The sequence below is a fragment of the Aedes aegypti genome, chromosome 1, assembly GCF_002204515.2.
Source record: "Aedes aegypti strain LVP_AGWG chromosome 1, AaegL5.0 Primary Assembly, whole genome shotgun sequence".
In the NCBI taxonomy this organism is placed as follows: Eukaryota; Metazoa; Arthropoda; class Insecta; order Diptera; family Culicidae; genus Aedes; species Aedes aegypti.
In genome coordinates, this window is record NC_035107.1 from 68,956,520 (window position 1) to 68,972,312 (window position 15,793).

General features: G+C 36.6%; 2 protein-coding genes across 6 annotated transcripts in view; both read left to right on the forward strand.

Annotated features, from left to right (window-relative positions):
- The window catches only part of LOC110674761 (hormone receptor 4-like), a 177,062-nt gene that overhangs the window by 82,143 nt on the left and 79,126 nt on the right, over window positions 1-15,793 (forward strand). For all 5 annotated transcript variants that reach the window (XM_021839038.1, XM_021839034.1, XM_021839056.1 and 2 more), the window contains 2 exons: window positions 12,775-12,969; window positions 13,044-13,132. In XM_021839038.1, the coding sequence (XP_021694730.1) occupies window positions 12,775-12,969; window positions 13,044-13,132 (284 nt within the window). The remainder of the gene's footprint in view (window positions 1-12,774; window positions 12,970-13,043; window positions 13,133-15,793) is intronic.
- Window positions 11,219-12,366, forward strand: LOC5574145 (clotting factor B). Its single transcript, XM_001661165.2, has 4 exons — window positions 11,219-11,376; window positions 11,440-11,603; window positions 11,669-11,934; window positions 11,999-12,366. Exons 1-4 carry the CDS (start codon window positions 11,275-11,277, stop codon window positions 12,295-12,297), a joined length of 831 nt encoding a protein of 276 aa, XP_001661215.2. The 5' UTR covers window positions 11,219-11,274; the 3' UTR covers window positions 12,298-12,366.

Genomic DNA, 15,793 nt, shown 5'->3' on the forward strand with positions numbered 1-15,793 from the left:
CCGATTACCCCGAATGCCATTAACCCGAACGCCATTACCCCGAATTCCAAAACCCCGAACGACCCATCACCCCGAATAACATTACCCCGAATTTCAATATCATGGAGAAATGTCGTCAATATCATCATGTCAAGATAATTATAAATTCGGGGAAATAGCATTCGGGGTGATGGAATTCAGGGTAATGGTACATTCGGGGTAATGGAATCCGGGGTGATGGCATTCGGGGAAATGGCATTCGGGGTGATGGGGTAGAATCGTTAAGTAGAACACATTCACATGTTAGAACTGCATTCATTGTCCGAATTAATCCAAAACGTGAAAGAAAAAAATCTTCTTTTTTAAATTTTTATACACCTAATTTGGCCAGGTAATCCTGATTTGGCTACTGGCATAAAAACCATTGTGATTGACCAATTTATGAATCGAAATTAAAAAGGTTTCAGTTCAGTTTAGATATGGTTCAAACATAATATGGATCAAAAGTTTTCATTTGTCGAAATTACAGTACACACAGAGCTTTGTGAAGTAATCATGTGTGGATATATATATATATATATATATATATATATATATATATATATATATATATATATATATATATATATATATATATATATATATATATATATATATATATATATATATATATATATATATATATATATATATATATTATATATATATATATATTATTGTTGCCTATCCATCCTATTATATTGAAAATACTTGAAAAACTATGACTTCGTGAAGTTATCATGTGTGGAGAGAAAAACTAGCGATTTTTATTTTTTACCATTTTGACAAATGTCTTTTTAGCAAAGCCAAATGTTAAACAAAAATTCTTGTGGAATGTCTAAGATACAATATACTTGAACTCACCACATCGAAGGATTTTTTGAAAATCTCAATTACTAGTTAAGTTCCAATAAAACACAAAAGTAGGGTTTGGCAGCTTTAGGCGGGGTAGCTTTATCGACTGTAGGTTTTGTTTGTCAAACAAAACTGTTTTCAATGGTGTTGGTTATATTCGGCAACTCTAAATCCGTTCAAAATGCACCAATTAGCTGCAATTTTAATTATACTCCACTGTTCAAAACACGCAAATATGTTTTTATAACGACCGAACACTATAGATCGATTTCTCGTATTCTCAAAACGTCGTAAAAAGGCTTCGAAAGTTAGATACGAATCGGCTTCTGCTTTTCGATCACAGATGTAACTCGAAACTGAATATATATTTCAATGATTTTTCCAATCACGAGTTTAAAAGTAATAACGATTTTGCTAAAGAGTAATTTTCCTCGAAAAATTCGAAACTGTTAATATCCAATGGCCCTACAAAAAACTGTTTTCGGAAAAATTGTTCGTCTAGACAATCTACAACTTTGCTGAAGATTAAGGTATTTCTTCAATTTGCTTAGTTATGTCAATTATAAAAAATCGTCAAAAAAATCACTTCAGATAAACCATTATTGCTTTAAAACCCGTGGTTGGAAAAATCACTCAAAAATGTATGTTAAAATTCAAGTTATTTCTGGAGCACAGTAAAAATTTCATTCAAATCGGTCCATAAATGACTTAGATCCAATACTCTGAAATTGACCATTTTGTATGGAAAATCGAAAAAGCAAATGTTTTGTTCAATACTGTAAATAAATTACTCACAAAAAAAGAGAAAAACAATCGTACAAATGCAATGGGCTGAAAAATAATGTACACAAAATATAAGTTATACGAAAAAAATTCATCAAATAAGCAGTTTATACGTTTTAAGAATTTCCCGGGATTGACAATTTTATTTCCCGTTTCCCCTCTACTTTGAACCCTACAGTCTATCGCCATCGGCTTAATATAGAGTCGATGGTAATGTTTGGGCCTGAGGATCAGAAGATTCAAGGTTCAAGTACAAGAGATAATCTTTTTTCTTTTTTTTTTCACACCAATCAAGCTAAGATTTGTAACTATTTGACCTAATTTGGAACATTTTCATGCTCAAATTTCACTCACACGGGATGAAATCTTTTGTTCCTTAATATAGCACCATTATAAAAAAGCACGTTACAGGAAGAACTGCCTTTTAATATATAAAGGCAACTACAAATGATGACTCAAGTTAAATCAGCAGAGCAACAGCCTTGAGAACTAGAACTCTAATGAGTCTTCCAGTCTTTGAAGAGTAAACCAACATCGTACTGATAACCTAAATAAAGCTAATACTTCTAATCTATCAAGCATCGCATCAATGATCGAATTGCACGGGCTTATTCACAAATTCTAGACGCTGAAAATGGGGCGTGATTGACTCCATGATATTACGGCTCATACAAAACTTGTAAAATATTCACACAAAAATCTTTACGATGGGGGGCGGGTGTTGTTAACCGAATATTGTGATGATAAGCTACGATTACTGTTGATTATGGAAAAAAGATTATTCCTTGCACTTGAACCGTGGATCTTCTGATCCTTAGACGCAAACCTTACCATCAACTCTATTTTGAGCCGATGATGATGGACAGTAGGGTTCAAAGACATGACGTCTAAATCATGGGTAACTGTGGTTTTCATAGAGTGTATTTGTGTTGGCAACTCTATGAGATTTTAGGGTATAGAGTGATACACTTTCAATTATTTCGAAGTGAAATTCAATTCTCACATGAAAATGAAATGAAAATTCTCAACGATATGTTTGTAACACTCAGATGAAATAGATAGTTGAATTGGATACAAAATATAATAAGATTTTTATCGAAATTTATATGGCAAACTGGAAAAATATATTGCTTATCTCGATTTTGACTAATTACGTTAAAAGCATAATGAAGAAGCGGTCAAAACACCCTAGTGTCTTCGGCAAAGTGATAGACTATTGTGTTGGCAAAAGGCTAGCGGTATTTTCGGATCATTTTCAATGATTTTTCTGGGTTTCAGGAACGCATTTCGGGGAAAAAGTCCAAAAAAACACAAAATCGATTTGATACACCTCTAAAACTTTACCAAATTGGCTCATTTTTGGACAGATAACTTGTTTTGATAAATAAGTTCAGAATTTGATATGGCAAGAGTACCTTAGAAGATTCTACCCCATTACCCCGAATCCGATTACCCCGAATGCCATTAACCCGAACGCCATTACCCCGAATTCCAAAACCCCGAACGACCCATCACCCCGAATAACATTACCCCGAATTTCAATATCATGGAGAAATGTCGTCAATATCATCATGTCAAGATAATTATAAATTCGGGGAAATAGCATTCGGGGTGATGGAATTCAGGGTAATGGTACATTCGGGGTAATGGAATCCGGGGTGATGGCATTCGGGGAAATGGCATTCGGGGTGATGGGGTAGAATCGTTAAGTAGAACACATTCACATGTTAGAACTGCATTCATTGTCCGAATTAATCCAAAACGTGAAAGAAAAAAATCTTCTTTTTTAAATTTTTATACACCTAATTTGGCCAGGTAATCCTGATTTGGCTACTGGCATAAAAACCATTGTGATTGACCAATTTATGAATCGAAATTAAAAAGGTTTCAGTTCAGTTTAGATATGGTTCAAACATAATATGGATCAAAAGTTTTCATTTGTCGAAATTACAGTACACACAGAGCTTTGTGAAGTAATCATGTGTGGATATATATATATATATATATATATATATATATATATATATATATATATATATATATATATATATATATATATATATATATATATATATATATATATATCCACGAAATTAAAAAGGTTTCAGTTCAGTTTAGATATGGTTCAAACATAATATGGATCAAAAGTTTTCATTTGTCGAAATTACAGTACACACAGAGCTTTGTGAAGTAATCATGTGTGGATATATATATATATATATATATATATATATATATATATATATATATATATATATATATATATATATATATATATATATATATATATATATATATATATATATATATATATATATATATATATATATATATATATATATATATATATATATATATATATACATATACAGTCATACCTCGATATAACGTAACCTCTTTATAACGTAACTCGATGCAACGTAACTTTTACCTCGATATTACGTAACTTTTTAAGGCTGCCATTTATTTTCCAATTTTTATTAAACCCTCCTGACATCCATGTATAAATCTCAACACATGTTGTTTAATTAATTTCGACAGGTATCTCCCGGAAATTCCACTAGTTAATCCTTCTGGTATTATAGGGAGTCCCAGAAAGTATGGGCACGACTTCACCATACTGCCATTTCGAGACTAATGCAGATCAAAATCTGATATTCACATATTTTATTATTTTACTTATCAAGAGTAGATTTTGAATTTTGAGCGATTTTTTCGCTACCTGTTTGTTGATGGTGTTACATTTCTGGAAGCTCTTCTTATCAGTTTTGCACAAATCGCGTTATTTCTTAGCGACTTTGTTGTACGAAATTTGTGCTGGCTCATAAAAAACGTACAATAAAATCTGAAAAAATATATTAATCATTGTCGATACGATAAAGGATCAGACTTTCACTAATATAATTCGAAATTATAAACTTAAGTATATGAAATGTAAATGGGAACTAAAAATCCGATTTCAGCTGTGGTCGATTTTTGAAAGGGTCAAAATCAAATCCAAGTATATCCAATAAAACATGTGAAAACCTAAAATTGTTGTTGCCTATCCATCCTATTATATTGAAAATACTTGAAAAACTATGACTTCGTGAAGTTATCATGTGTGGAGAGAAAAACTAGCGATTTTTATTTTTTACCATTTTGACAAATGTCTTTTTAGCAAAGCCAAATGTTAAACAAAAATTCTTGTGGAATGTCTAAGATACAATATACTTGAACTCACCACATCGAAGGATTTTTTGAAAATCTCAATTACTAGTTAAGTTCCAATAAAACACAAAAGTAGGGTTTGGCTAGATAAGAATTGATTTTCTAAAATTAAACATTTCAATGTAAAAGTTTATTTATTCAAACAAAATTTTCACAGTCAGCATTTAAACTGCCTCAAGGTTTTTTATACAAAAATATAAAAATATTGATTTGTTTGAAAAAATATTTTGATTCTCGTTATCAAAGTCGTGCCCATACTTTCTGGGACATCCTATAATGTTTAAAAACTTCTGAGATTTTTTTTCAGAAACGATTCCAGGGATTCCAGCAGATTTTTGTTTCAAAGGTATTTTGGAGATTTCTCTATGAGTTTCTAGGAACATTGGATCAGTATTGACTTAACGGTTTCCCGGCTTAAGGATAACTAGGGAATTTCATCAGAAAATTCTCATTGAATTTCACCAAAAATTGTTTCAAACATTGCTCTAGGAATTTCTTAGAATGTTCAAGAACTGTTTTCAAGGAATTCTGAACTTAATGATTTTTTTATTCAAGGATTTCTAATTTCTACAATAGTTTTTTTTAAATATATCTGTGAATTCTATACTGTATCTTTAATTAAAATTTTCTCCAGGATATAAAGTGAGAGTGTTCTAGAATGTATTACCTGTAAGAAATCTTACAGGTATTCTTCCAAATACTTTAAAAAAATCCTCTCGGAATATCTCCAGCAATTTGATTATAAATTTCTACAGAACTTTCTCCAAATATTTATGAAAGAACCATTCTATGCACTACTTAAGTGTTTTCATGATTTCTATGTCGAACAAATTTTTTCACTGTTTCCATCAGGAATTTCTTAAGGAAGTTCTCGACGATTTTTTTTTTCAGCGAGTTCTTCAAATAATTCTAGAGATTTGTATATGATTTTTTTTCATTACAAAAATATATTCAGGGATTCGTCCAAAAACTGATCAAGTTCTGCAGATCCTCCAGAGAATTCTCCTAGAATACTGCCGATAATCTCACCACGTATTCGTTCAGAAACTTTTTTATGGAAAATCCCTCAAAAATAATTCTTGATTTTAATGAAGTTTCTTGTGTTTTTTTTATGAATTCTCGTATTTACTTTTTTTTCATTAATAAGGAAATTTATTCTTAAATTGAAGAAATTGCAAAAGGATTTGTTTTAAGAATTTTACCACGAGTTTATCACAACAATTTTTTTTGAAGTTCCAATTATGGCTGCTAGAATGTTCATGGACTGCTCAACATAAACTTTTTCAAAGATATCTGAAAGATCTCATTTATGAATTTCTTAAAGTGTTTCTTCAAGTGTACAAAAATAATTAAAAGGAGAATATGAAAAACTGAAAAAAAGACTAATATCGAAAAAAATATGTAAGAAAGGCTGAAAATGCCTGCTAGGTCAAGAAAATCAATTTTTGATCCATTCTCTCATCAAACCTCAAGCTGCTTCTAGGGACCATCATAGTAACCATGAAATTTTGTTTTTAGTATGGTTCCATGAGTCGATATCGAGTAATGGAACATAATAGACGTATAAGAAATTAGACCGCTATTGTCGCTGCAAATCTTGTGACCAACATCTAGTATGCGAGATTTTGAGGTGGTACTCAAAGTGTCAAATTTTCTCCAATAAAACCATAGTAACCTACTTTGTAAATCAACAAACAAACTTTGCCACAGTACTATCGCACGCACGTTGCGTTCTCGCACAACAATTGGGTGAAACTTTTATTGTCAATCAGAAAATTTCATAATGCTTAGCGTTCGATTCACGTTGAGCCCTGTCCTACCCTTTTACTCTACAAATAGAAAATCACATAATATTTCTAATAAATTCACGATTTGTCACCGTTTGATTGTAAATGCACTGCTGGTCCGCAATATTTAAGGCACCTATCATCTAGTTTGATTCAAACGCAATCAGAACGGCTCCCTTCTGTACGTTGGAACTCTCGGGATTGGGGACGGCTTTCACAATTCCATCACTGGCTGCCTTCAGAACGTGTTCCATCTGCATGACAATAATCAGCACGGCGAGCGAAGTACCGGCCTTTACCGAATTCCCCGGCTTAACGGCTTAACAAGGTTTCCATGTGCAGATCCATGAAACCGGTGTGGACATCCGCCGCTTGAAAGTGATCATGTCTGGCCAGGTCAATCAGGAAGTTGATGTTCATTTGAAGTCCAACGAATTGATAGTTATGCAGCTGTATAATTAGAAGCTATAGGGCACTCGGACGGTTCACCCTCCAAACGTCCGACTTGGCAATCATCGGATCGTAATGAATGAACACTTCGTTCTGCTGGTTTTTGGCAGGCACCGGGGTGAAGATGCATTTCAAGAGACCAGTTTCAGGAAGGAATTCTCCAGCCGGATCTTCGGTGTAGGTTCTGGCCTCGAATGAATAACCAGTTTTGTAAATTTGATCTGGTTTAACTTGAATTGGTCATCTCGTATGAAAAAACACGTGATAGAAACAAAACAATCAGGTTGACACTTTGAGTACCAGTGGATTGTGTCTGGGGAAAATCAAGGTTACTGTGGTTGATTCATCTCCATCACAGTCAATGTATGGAGGTAACAGCGCCCCTAGCGTTCTAAATCTAATATTTCTATTTGGAACATCGACTCATGGAGGTATCACTGTATATATATATATATATATATATATATATATATATATATATATATATATATATATATATATATATATATATATATATATATATATATATATATATATATATATATATATATATATATATATATATATATATATCTTCCCAAGTAACCAGTAAGCACGATAATGCGGCACGATAACGGCCTATCACATTTATTAGTGGCACAAATAGCATCATTGTCAAATGTCGTATTTCACTGCGAGGAAAAAGAGCTTCTAGTGATGTCATAACTAAGGAGTTCCCTTCTTATAAACATCTTATTGCATTGAATTTGGCAAATTATCATGATTTGATAATGATAATAGAGCTATTTATTGTCAATATTTCATTCGACGAGTGCGGGCCTCCGTGGGCTCGCAGAAACTGATAACGCTTGCGGATGTCGAAAATCAGTACGTTATGAAATGAGATTGAAAGGGGAATTTCTACGGTGATCTGGTTTCTATAAGTCGATGAAGCAACTAAAAGATTATGCTTGAAGTTTCGATTAGACGAATAACGAAGAATATGATGATCGAGACTTAAACAAAAAGACATTACACTTGGAACAAATGGCGATCGAAATCATAGTCGCGAGAACATGTACACTACCCGTCATAAATACGGACTCACTCAAATAAGTATTGCAACACACAGCTGAATATTGAATCACCCTGAAAAGTTTAGCATCACTTCAAAACAGGTAATTTCACATTGCTATATCTCGCGATCCTTACGACTTGCAAAGAAGCGATCTTCAGCAAAGTTGTTCAGGGGATCAAGGACATCCGGAAAGCGAACAGTTTAGTTCGCGATTTTGCCACTAGGTGGCGCTAGTGAGCATGCAAAATTGAGCATTTCAAACTAGTTTTAGCTTGTGATCCGAAAGAGATAGAAAGTTCGATTCTTCGGCAAAGTTGTTCAGAAAGTCAAGGACATTCGGAACACAGATAGTTTGGTTCGCGATTTTGCCGCTAGGTGGCGCTAGTGAGCATGTAAAATTGAGCATTTCAAACTAGTTTTAGCTTGTGATCCGAAAGAGATAGAAAGTTCGATTCTTCGGCAAAGTTGCTCAGGGGTTCAAGGACATCCGGAAAGCGATCAGTTTAGTTCGCGATTTTGCCGCAAGGTGGCGCTAGTGAGCATTTAAAATTTGTTGAGATGTTTTCTCGGAATGAATCAAAACTTCTCTTGGTGGATGGCTTAAGGATAATTTTATTTAGTCACAACTCGTCAGGTCTTTAATAGTGAACATAATATTTTATCGATGCTTATATAAGTTCAGTACTAGCTTCTGCGTAGTTCATATGCAAGATAGCTCACATTAATATAATCAATAAAGGGGGTCGCATACACGCTACAAAGCTTTAAGTTCCCCTTAAAGCTCTCCATGCAACATTGCATACAAGCTTATATACTACACTGTGTTGAATCCAAGTTAAAGCTAGCAGACGTCGTTTATGATGTCAGTAGTAGTCAGTCAGATGATTAATGAATGGCAAATTGTTATTGTATACATTTCACTCTTCAGTTATGATCGACTAATTACCGAGTGAAATGTTATTCTCAACAAAATTGAGCATTTTGAACTAGTTCTAGCTTGTGATCCGAAAGAGATAGAAAGTTCGGGTCTTCGGCAAAGTTGCTCAGGGGTTCAAGTACATCCGGAGAGCGATCAGTTTAGTTCGCGATTTTGCCGCAAGGTGGCGCTAATGAGCATTTAAAATTGAGCATTTTGAACTAGTTCTAGCTTGTGATCCGAAAAAATAGAAAGTTCGGGTCTTCACCAAAGTTGCTCAGGGGTTCAAGGACATCCGGAGAGCGATCAGTTTAGTTCGCGATTTTGCCGCTAGATGGCGCTAGTGAGTATTTCAAACTAGTTCTAGCTTGTGATCCATAAGAGATAGAAAGTTCAGGTCTTCGGCAAAGTTGCTGAGTCCTCGCACATGGAGTAAGTCATACCAGAATCACTAGCATATGAATCAGATATGATACACTTGAATATACATTTGATCAGACCTGAATCACTTTAATTTAATATGATTCCATCCGTAATCACTTCTACTTCCAAATGTAAAAGGATTTCTGAACAGCATTCTGGAAATTCTATCTTATCAAATTCATAATGTTAAGGTACAGTCATCCCTCCAGAGTAAACTGTTTCCTGGATGCCCTTGACTTTCCGAACAACTTTGCCGAAGATTCAAACTTCCTATCTCATCTGGCTCGAAAAATAGAAATTGTTTTATATATTAAATTAAATATGCGTACTAGTGCAACCTAGTGGCAAAATTAGGAACCAAAAAATTTGATATTTGGATGTCCTTTACTTTATTTCTGTTCTTTACTTACCGAAGACTCGATCTTTCTATCTCTTGTGGATCGCAAGCTAGAACTAGATCAAAATGCTCAGTTTTACATGCTCACTAGTGCCACCTAGCGGCAAAATCTCGAACCAAACTATCTGTGTTCCGAATGTCCTTGACTTTCTGAACAACTTTGCCGAAGACTCGATCTTTCTATCTCATGTGGGTCACAAGCTAGAACTAGTTCAAAATGCTCAATTTTACATGCTCACTAGCGCCACCTAACAGCAAAATCGCGAACTAAACTGATCGCTTTCCGGATGTCCTTGAACCCCTGAGCAACTTTGCCGAAGACCCGAACTTTCTATCTCTTATGGATCACAAGCTAGAACTAGTTCAAAATGCTCAATTTTACATGCTCACTAGCGCCACCTAGCGGCAAAATCGCGAACTAAACTGTTCGCTTTCCGGATGTCCTTGATCCCCTGAACAACTTTGCTGAAGATCGCTTCTCTGCAAGTCGTAAGGATCTCGAGATATAGCAATGTGAAATAACCTGTTTTGAGGTGATGCTAAACTTTTCGGGGGTGATTCATTATTCAGCTGAGTGGTGCAATACTTATTTGAGTGAGTCCGTATTTATGACGGGTAGTGTATGTACCAATGCACGTGTTCACGATTCTGAAGTTTGAGCGGTGCCGAATTCACTCGTTTCCATGGTCACATAAATAACACGGCACCGCTCAAACGTCAAATAGTGAACTCGTGCATCGGTCCATTGATTGCTTGGGCCGTGGTTGCTACTGTGAAACTGCTTCAACTGCTATAGATACTAGTGAAACCAACCAGATGTTTGCTTAGAATTAGATGTATTTTTTCCGCTGAATTCGTACATCTTCTTAAGCTTAATCTGGTCTGGCTCAAACTGTCTACAAGATTCGCAATAAGAATAAGGCTCGACCACAGGCAAACCAACGTCACACTCTCATCATTATCGATCGACCAACTTTTTAGTGGTCAATGCGGCCAACCACAGAGATTTTAGTGTTGGGCATACATGTTCTCGCGACTATGATTTCGATCGCCATTTGTTCCAAGTGTAATGTCTTTTTGTTTAAGTCTCGATCATCTTATTCTTCGTTATTCGTCTAATCGAAACTTCAAGCATAATCTTTTAGTTGCTTCATCGACTTATAGAAACCAGATCACCGTTGAAATTCCCCTTTCAATCTCATTTCATAACGTACTGATTTTCGACATCCGCAAGCGTTATCAGTTTCTGCGAGCCCACGGAGGCCCGCACTCGTCGAATGAAATATTGACAATAAATAGCTCTATAATCATTATCAAATCATGATAATTTGCCAAATTCAATGCAATAAGATGTTTATAAGAAGGGAACTCCTTAGTTATGACATCGCTAGAAGCTCTTTTTCCTCGCAGTGAAATACGACATTTGACAATGATGCTATTTGTGCCACTAATAATTGTGATAGGCTCTCTCGGTGTTCAGGTAAATAGGCCACGATTCAGATCGTTAAAACAGTCAGTTTAAATTATTCCGGTTTTCATCTAGGCGGAACAAGTTCACTCTCCACGTGTCGCCAATGGAAATCTAGCTGCTCATGTGCCCCACAATGCGTACATTCTCTACAAAAATGACCAGCTCGGAGGTTTCTTCGGTGGTGGAACGATCATTTCCGATTGTCACATTATAACGGCTGCCCAGAACATTGTCGAGTAAGTTCATTTGGCGTACATGTGTTAGATGTTTATCAGTGAGTAAACCTTATCATATCTCTTAGATTCACTCAATGGGACGTTGGAGTGGGAAGCAACGTCTTCGATCAGCTCAGCACGATTACCTCACGCGAAGCTACAGCACATCCCGAATTTGATCCCATTATTTCGGCCAATGACATCGGTATTATCACGCTACCTGGATCTCTGGAGTTCACCTCCAACGTATTTCCGATTGCGCTTCCGGATTTGAACTCTCAGCAGACGGAACTCCTTCCTCTGGAAAATGAAGAAGGCGTCATTCTAGGGTTTGGGTTCACTTCAACCGCTTGTAAGTTGAACATTCGTATCCCTCTGGGGAATATCTAATAATGTCACTTGATGGACCTTAACAGCCATGGACCGATCAGACTTCCTGATGCACACCTTCCAGCGAGTAACTGCCGATGAACGTTGTCAAAGATTCTACCAGGTTGAGGTGCCACAGCACTTCTGCGCCGAGGACAACGGTCCTCGGCAGTCCAATTTGTGCATACGAGACGTTGGCGCCGGTTTTGCCACATATGTGCGTGGTCGGCTAACGCTTACCGGAATTGCTTCGCTGATCAGAGAGCGATGCGACAACAGAAATCCCACCGGTTATGTTCGGATAGATTACTACCGGGAATGGATCCACAATGTGACGCAGATTTAGTGATGTTCTGGGAGTGTTATTTGTATTACATTGAATAAATATCAGTTGATATCAACTCAAATGATCAAATGATGTGTGTATGATTGTAATTTTTAACATTAGAAAGAAATTTCTTGAACAGTACGCAAACTAATTTGATTACATGTTGGAAATGAAAATGCTTCCAATAAACTCGAGAATGAATACTTACTCAAAAAAAAAAAAAGATCATAATCTATTAGCCTTCAAGATCCGTAACGAAGTTGGAGTAACGCACCACAGAATTCCACCTCTTTGTCATCATCTGCCAAAAGATGAAACAGGTGTGATTCCGGTCTCCACTCCGCCATGACCATATTTTCCACACAAAGATGATCTTCAGAGACCTATCGACAGTAATTTTCATGCCACCATCATTTTCTCTCTCTTTGTTTCTGGCTATGGCCCCACCTTGCGCTGACATTGACGGAACGCGACGCTTCGTTGACGACTCCGCAGAAAATGGGCGGCTGGCGGAAGATGTACTTCATCCTGCAGAACCAACTGCTGCTCTCCTACTCATCGAAAGACGACTACGAGAAGAAGCTCGCCCCCTTCAAGGACATCATCAACCTGGTGCCGGGGACGGTCATTATTCCGACCACCGGACCCCGCTTCACGATCGAAACCAACTCCAAGGTGCTGTACACGTTTGTGAGTATTTGCGATGGGAGTTCAAAACTTAATTACACTTTTACATGAGGCATTTTTTCACGGTTTGCTTCCAGCGCTGTGACGATCATAAGAGCTGTTCCGAGTGGATTACGGCACTGCTAGACAGCCTCAAGGGCGAAGGCAGTGGCGAGAAGAAGTTCAGGTGAGATTCAATTCAAATTAAAATCTAATCCCAAATCTAACCTCAAACCCAATTACAAATCCAATTCAAAATCCAGTTTAATCTGGGATTTAACAAACAAATACAGTACCAAATCAAGTCCAAAATACAATCTAAAATCTAATCCCAAATCCAATCCAAATATGTTATTCAATACATCACTTGTGATCCCCAAGGTCATAAAGTTGATGCAATTATATAATTGCCCATCTAGTAACTAAAAAGAACCGCCTCATTGCACCAGCTAATCCCGTTTGTCTACTGTCTTGTAATTATGACTCGATTCGATTAGTCTCAATGATCGAATTTTCGCTTTAATGCAAAGACCTTCTTGTAGATTTGGCGTAAAAGGCCTACACTTAATGCTCGATCGCATTAACCGAATCGATCGTTGCTTACCAATTACTCACAATGGTCCGAATCAAAAAAATTTGCAGGAAAAACTTATTTCCCTGTTCTCGTCTGCAGAAATTTTAACTGAATCTAACCACCTCAATTTCATCTAACTACACTGTTAAAAATAATGAAGATTACACGTCATGTAAACTTCATTTATGCAATGGGGATTTTTTTTTATTTCCGTACGGGCCGAAAGGTCTCAGATTTTCATGAAACTTTTTCCACAGGCAGGGCTCATCAATATACGAATAAAAAAAATCAGGGTCGCCTACACTGTGTCCATTTAGCTGAAGACCACCTACATTTTAGAACAAATGAAACAAATTTTGTTGAACTTCAAAGTAGTTGTGAATGTTTTATTGAGTACTTCAGTTGTACAGTATTTTGTAATGATTAACTTACGACTAATGAATAAATCTAATTTTTTAGAGCAACTTTATTGATTTCTGCTGTCCATTTTATTTAGGACCATTTCATATATTGTTCGCTTTTACACAGTAAAAGCTATGTAAACAGTGAAATTAATGTGTCAATAATCGGTCACCTTATCATTCCTGTTAATAACCTGGAATATTCGGTTCGGCATACTGTTAACCAAGTTTTCCAGTACAGTCTTCTCAATATTTCCCCATGCCTCCAAAATAGCTGATTTGAGCTCATCAACAGTGGCGTACTGCTTACCTTCAGCATAAATCCTGCGTACAAGGATTCCCCAGAGGTTTTCCACAGGATTTAGGTCTGGGGAGCGCGCTGGCCAGTCCAGCAGATCGATTTTGTGGTCCTTTATCCACTGTTTGGTTTCCTTGCTTGTGTGGATAGCAGCATTGTCCTGCTGAAAAGTGAACTTTTTGCGTCGAAATCTGCGCAGGAATGGTAGAAGACGCGTTTCTAGCACCTGGATGTAGTCCTTGCTGTTCATTTTGAACGACGTGAACGCAAGGTCCAGCTTTCCAGATGCACAGAATCCTGCCCAAACCATGCACGAACCGCCACCAATATTTCTTGTGGTGAAATATTGTTCTTCTTTCCGCAAATCTCTCCAGTATCAATTAAATCCGTCGGGACCATCCAGATTGAACTTCTTTTCATCACTGAAGATCATCTGGAAGTAAACAAAAAAGAAAACATACTTTTTAATAAACATTCCTTAATCACGCTGAAAATTGCTTTAAAATAATACGCCCTTTTCACAACTTACCATGGTCCACTGTCGATTCATGTTGGCTTTTGCAAAGTTCAAGCGTCTCTCGATGTGGGATGGAGTAAGGTTTGGAGCTTTTGCCTTTTTGGCCCTTTTTATGTACGGACTTTGGACCAAAACTTGACGAATAGTCTCCCGGCAAACGTTCAAATTCAGCTCCTGCTTAATCTGCTTCAGCGATTTTTGGGAGTTCGAAGCGGTTCTAATGATTTCACGTTTCTTCTTCTTCTTCTTTCTGGCATTACGTCCCCACTGGGACGAACCTGCTTCTCAGCTTAGTGTTCTTATGAGCACTTCCACAGTTATTAACTGAGAGCTTACTGTGCCAATGACCATTTTTGCATGCGTATATCGTGTGGCAGGTACGAAGATACTCTATGCCCTGGGAAGTCGAGAAAATTTCCAACCCGAAAAGATCCTCGACCGATGGGATTCGAACCCAGGACCCTCAGCTTGGTCTTGCTGAATGGCTGCGCGTTTACCGCTTCGGCTATCTGGGCCCACGTTTCTCTCGTCCGGAAAGCTTCGATTTGCGAGGTTTCTTCCGATTTTTGCCATATCCGGAAGGATTTTTCAGATAAGTTAGGACCACTTGATGTGACCGGCCAATCCGACGAGCAATTTCTCTGATTCCAACTTTATCCTGGTGAAATGCTTCTATTTTGCCTTTCTCCTTATCCGTCAGTGCTTTTCCCTTCGACATAATGAACTTTTTCTTCTTAAAAATTTCAAAACACACGTAAAACACTTGTGATCTTAACTTAAATGGACACCGCAAAAGTATGCGAAGGACGAATAAACACTGATCCTTCATCATCATCCACCACTACTCGTACATTCGACTGCTTACACAAATACAAGCAAAGTGTCATAAGGTGGGTCATAAATATAAACTGTTTTCCTATTGGATCTGAAAAAAATCAGGTGGTCTTAAGCTAGCTGGACAAAGTGTATTTTCCCGGAAAACTCAGTTGGAAATTCTTTATTTTCCCCTGACACTACTTACTTTGAAAAATCATAACTCAAGAACGAACATCATAGAG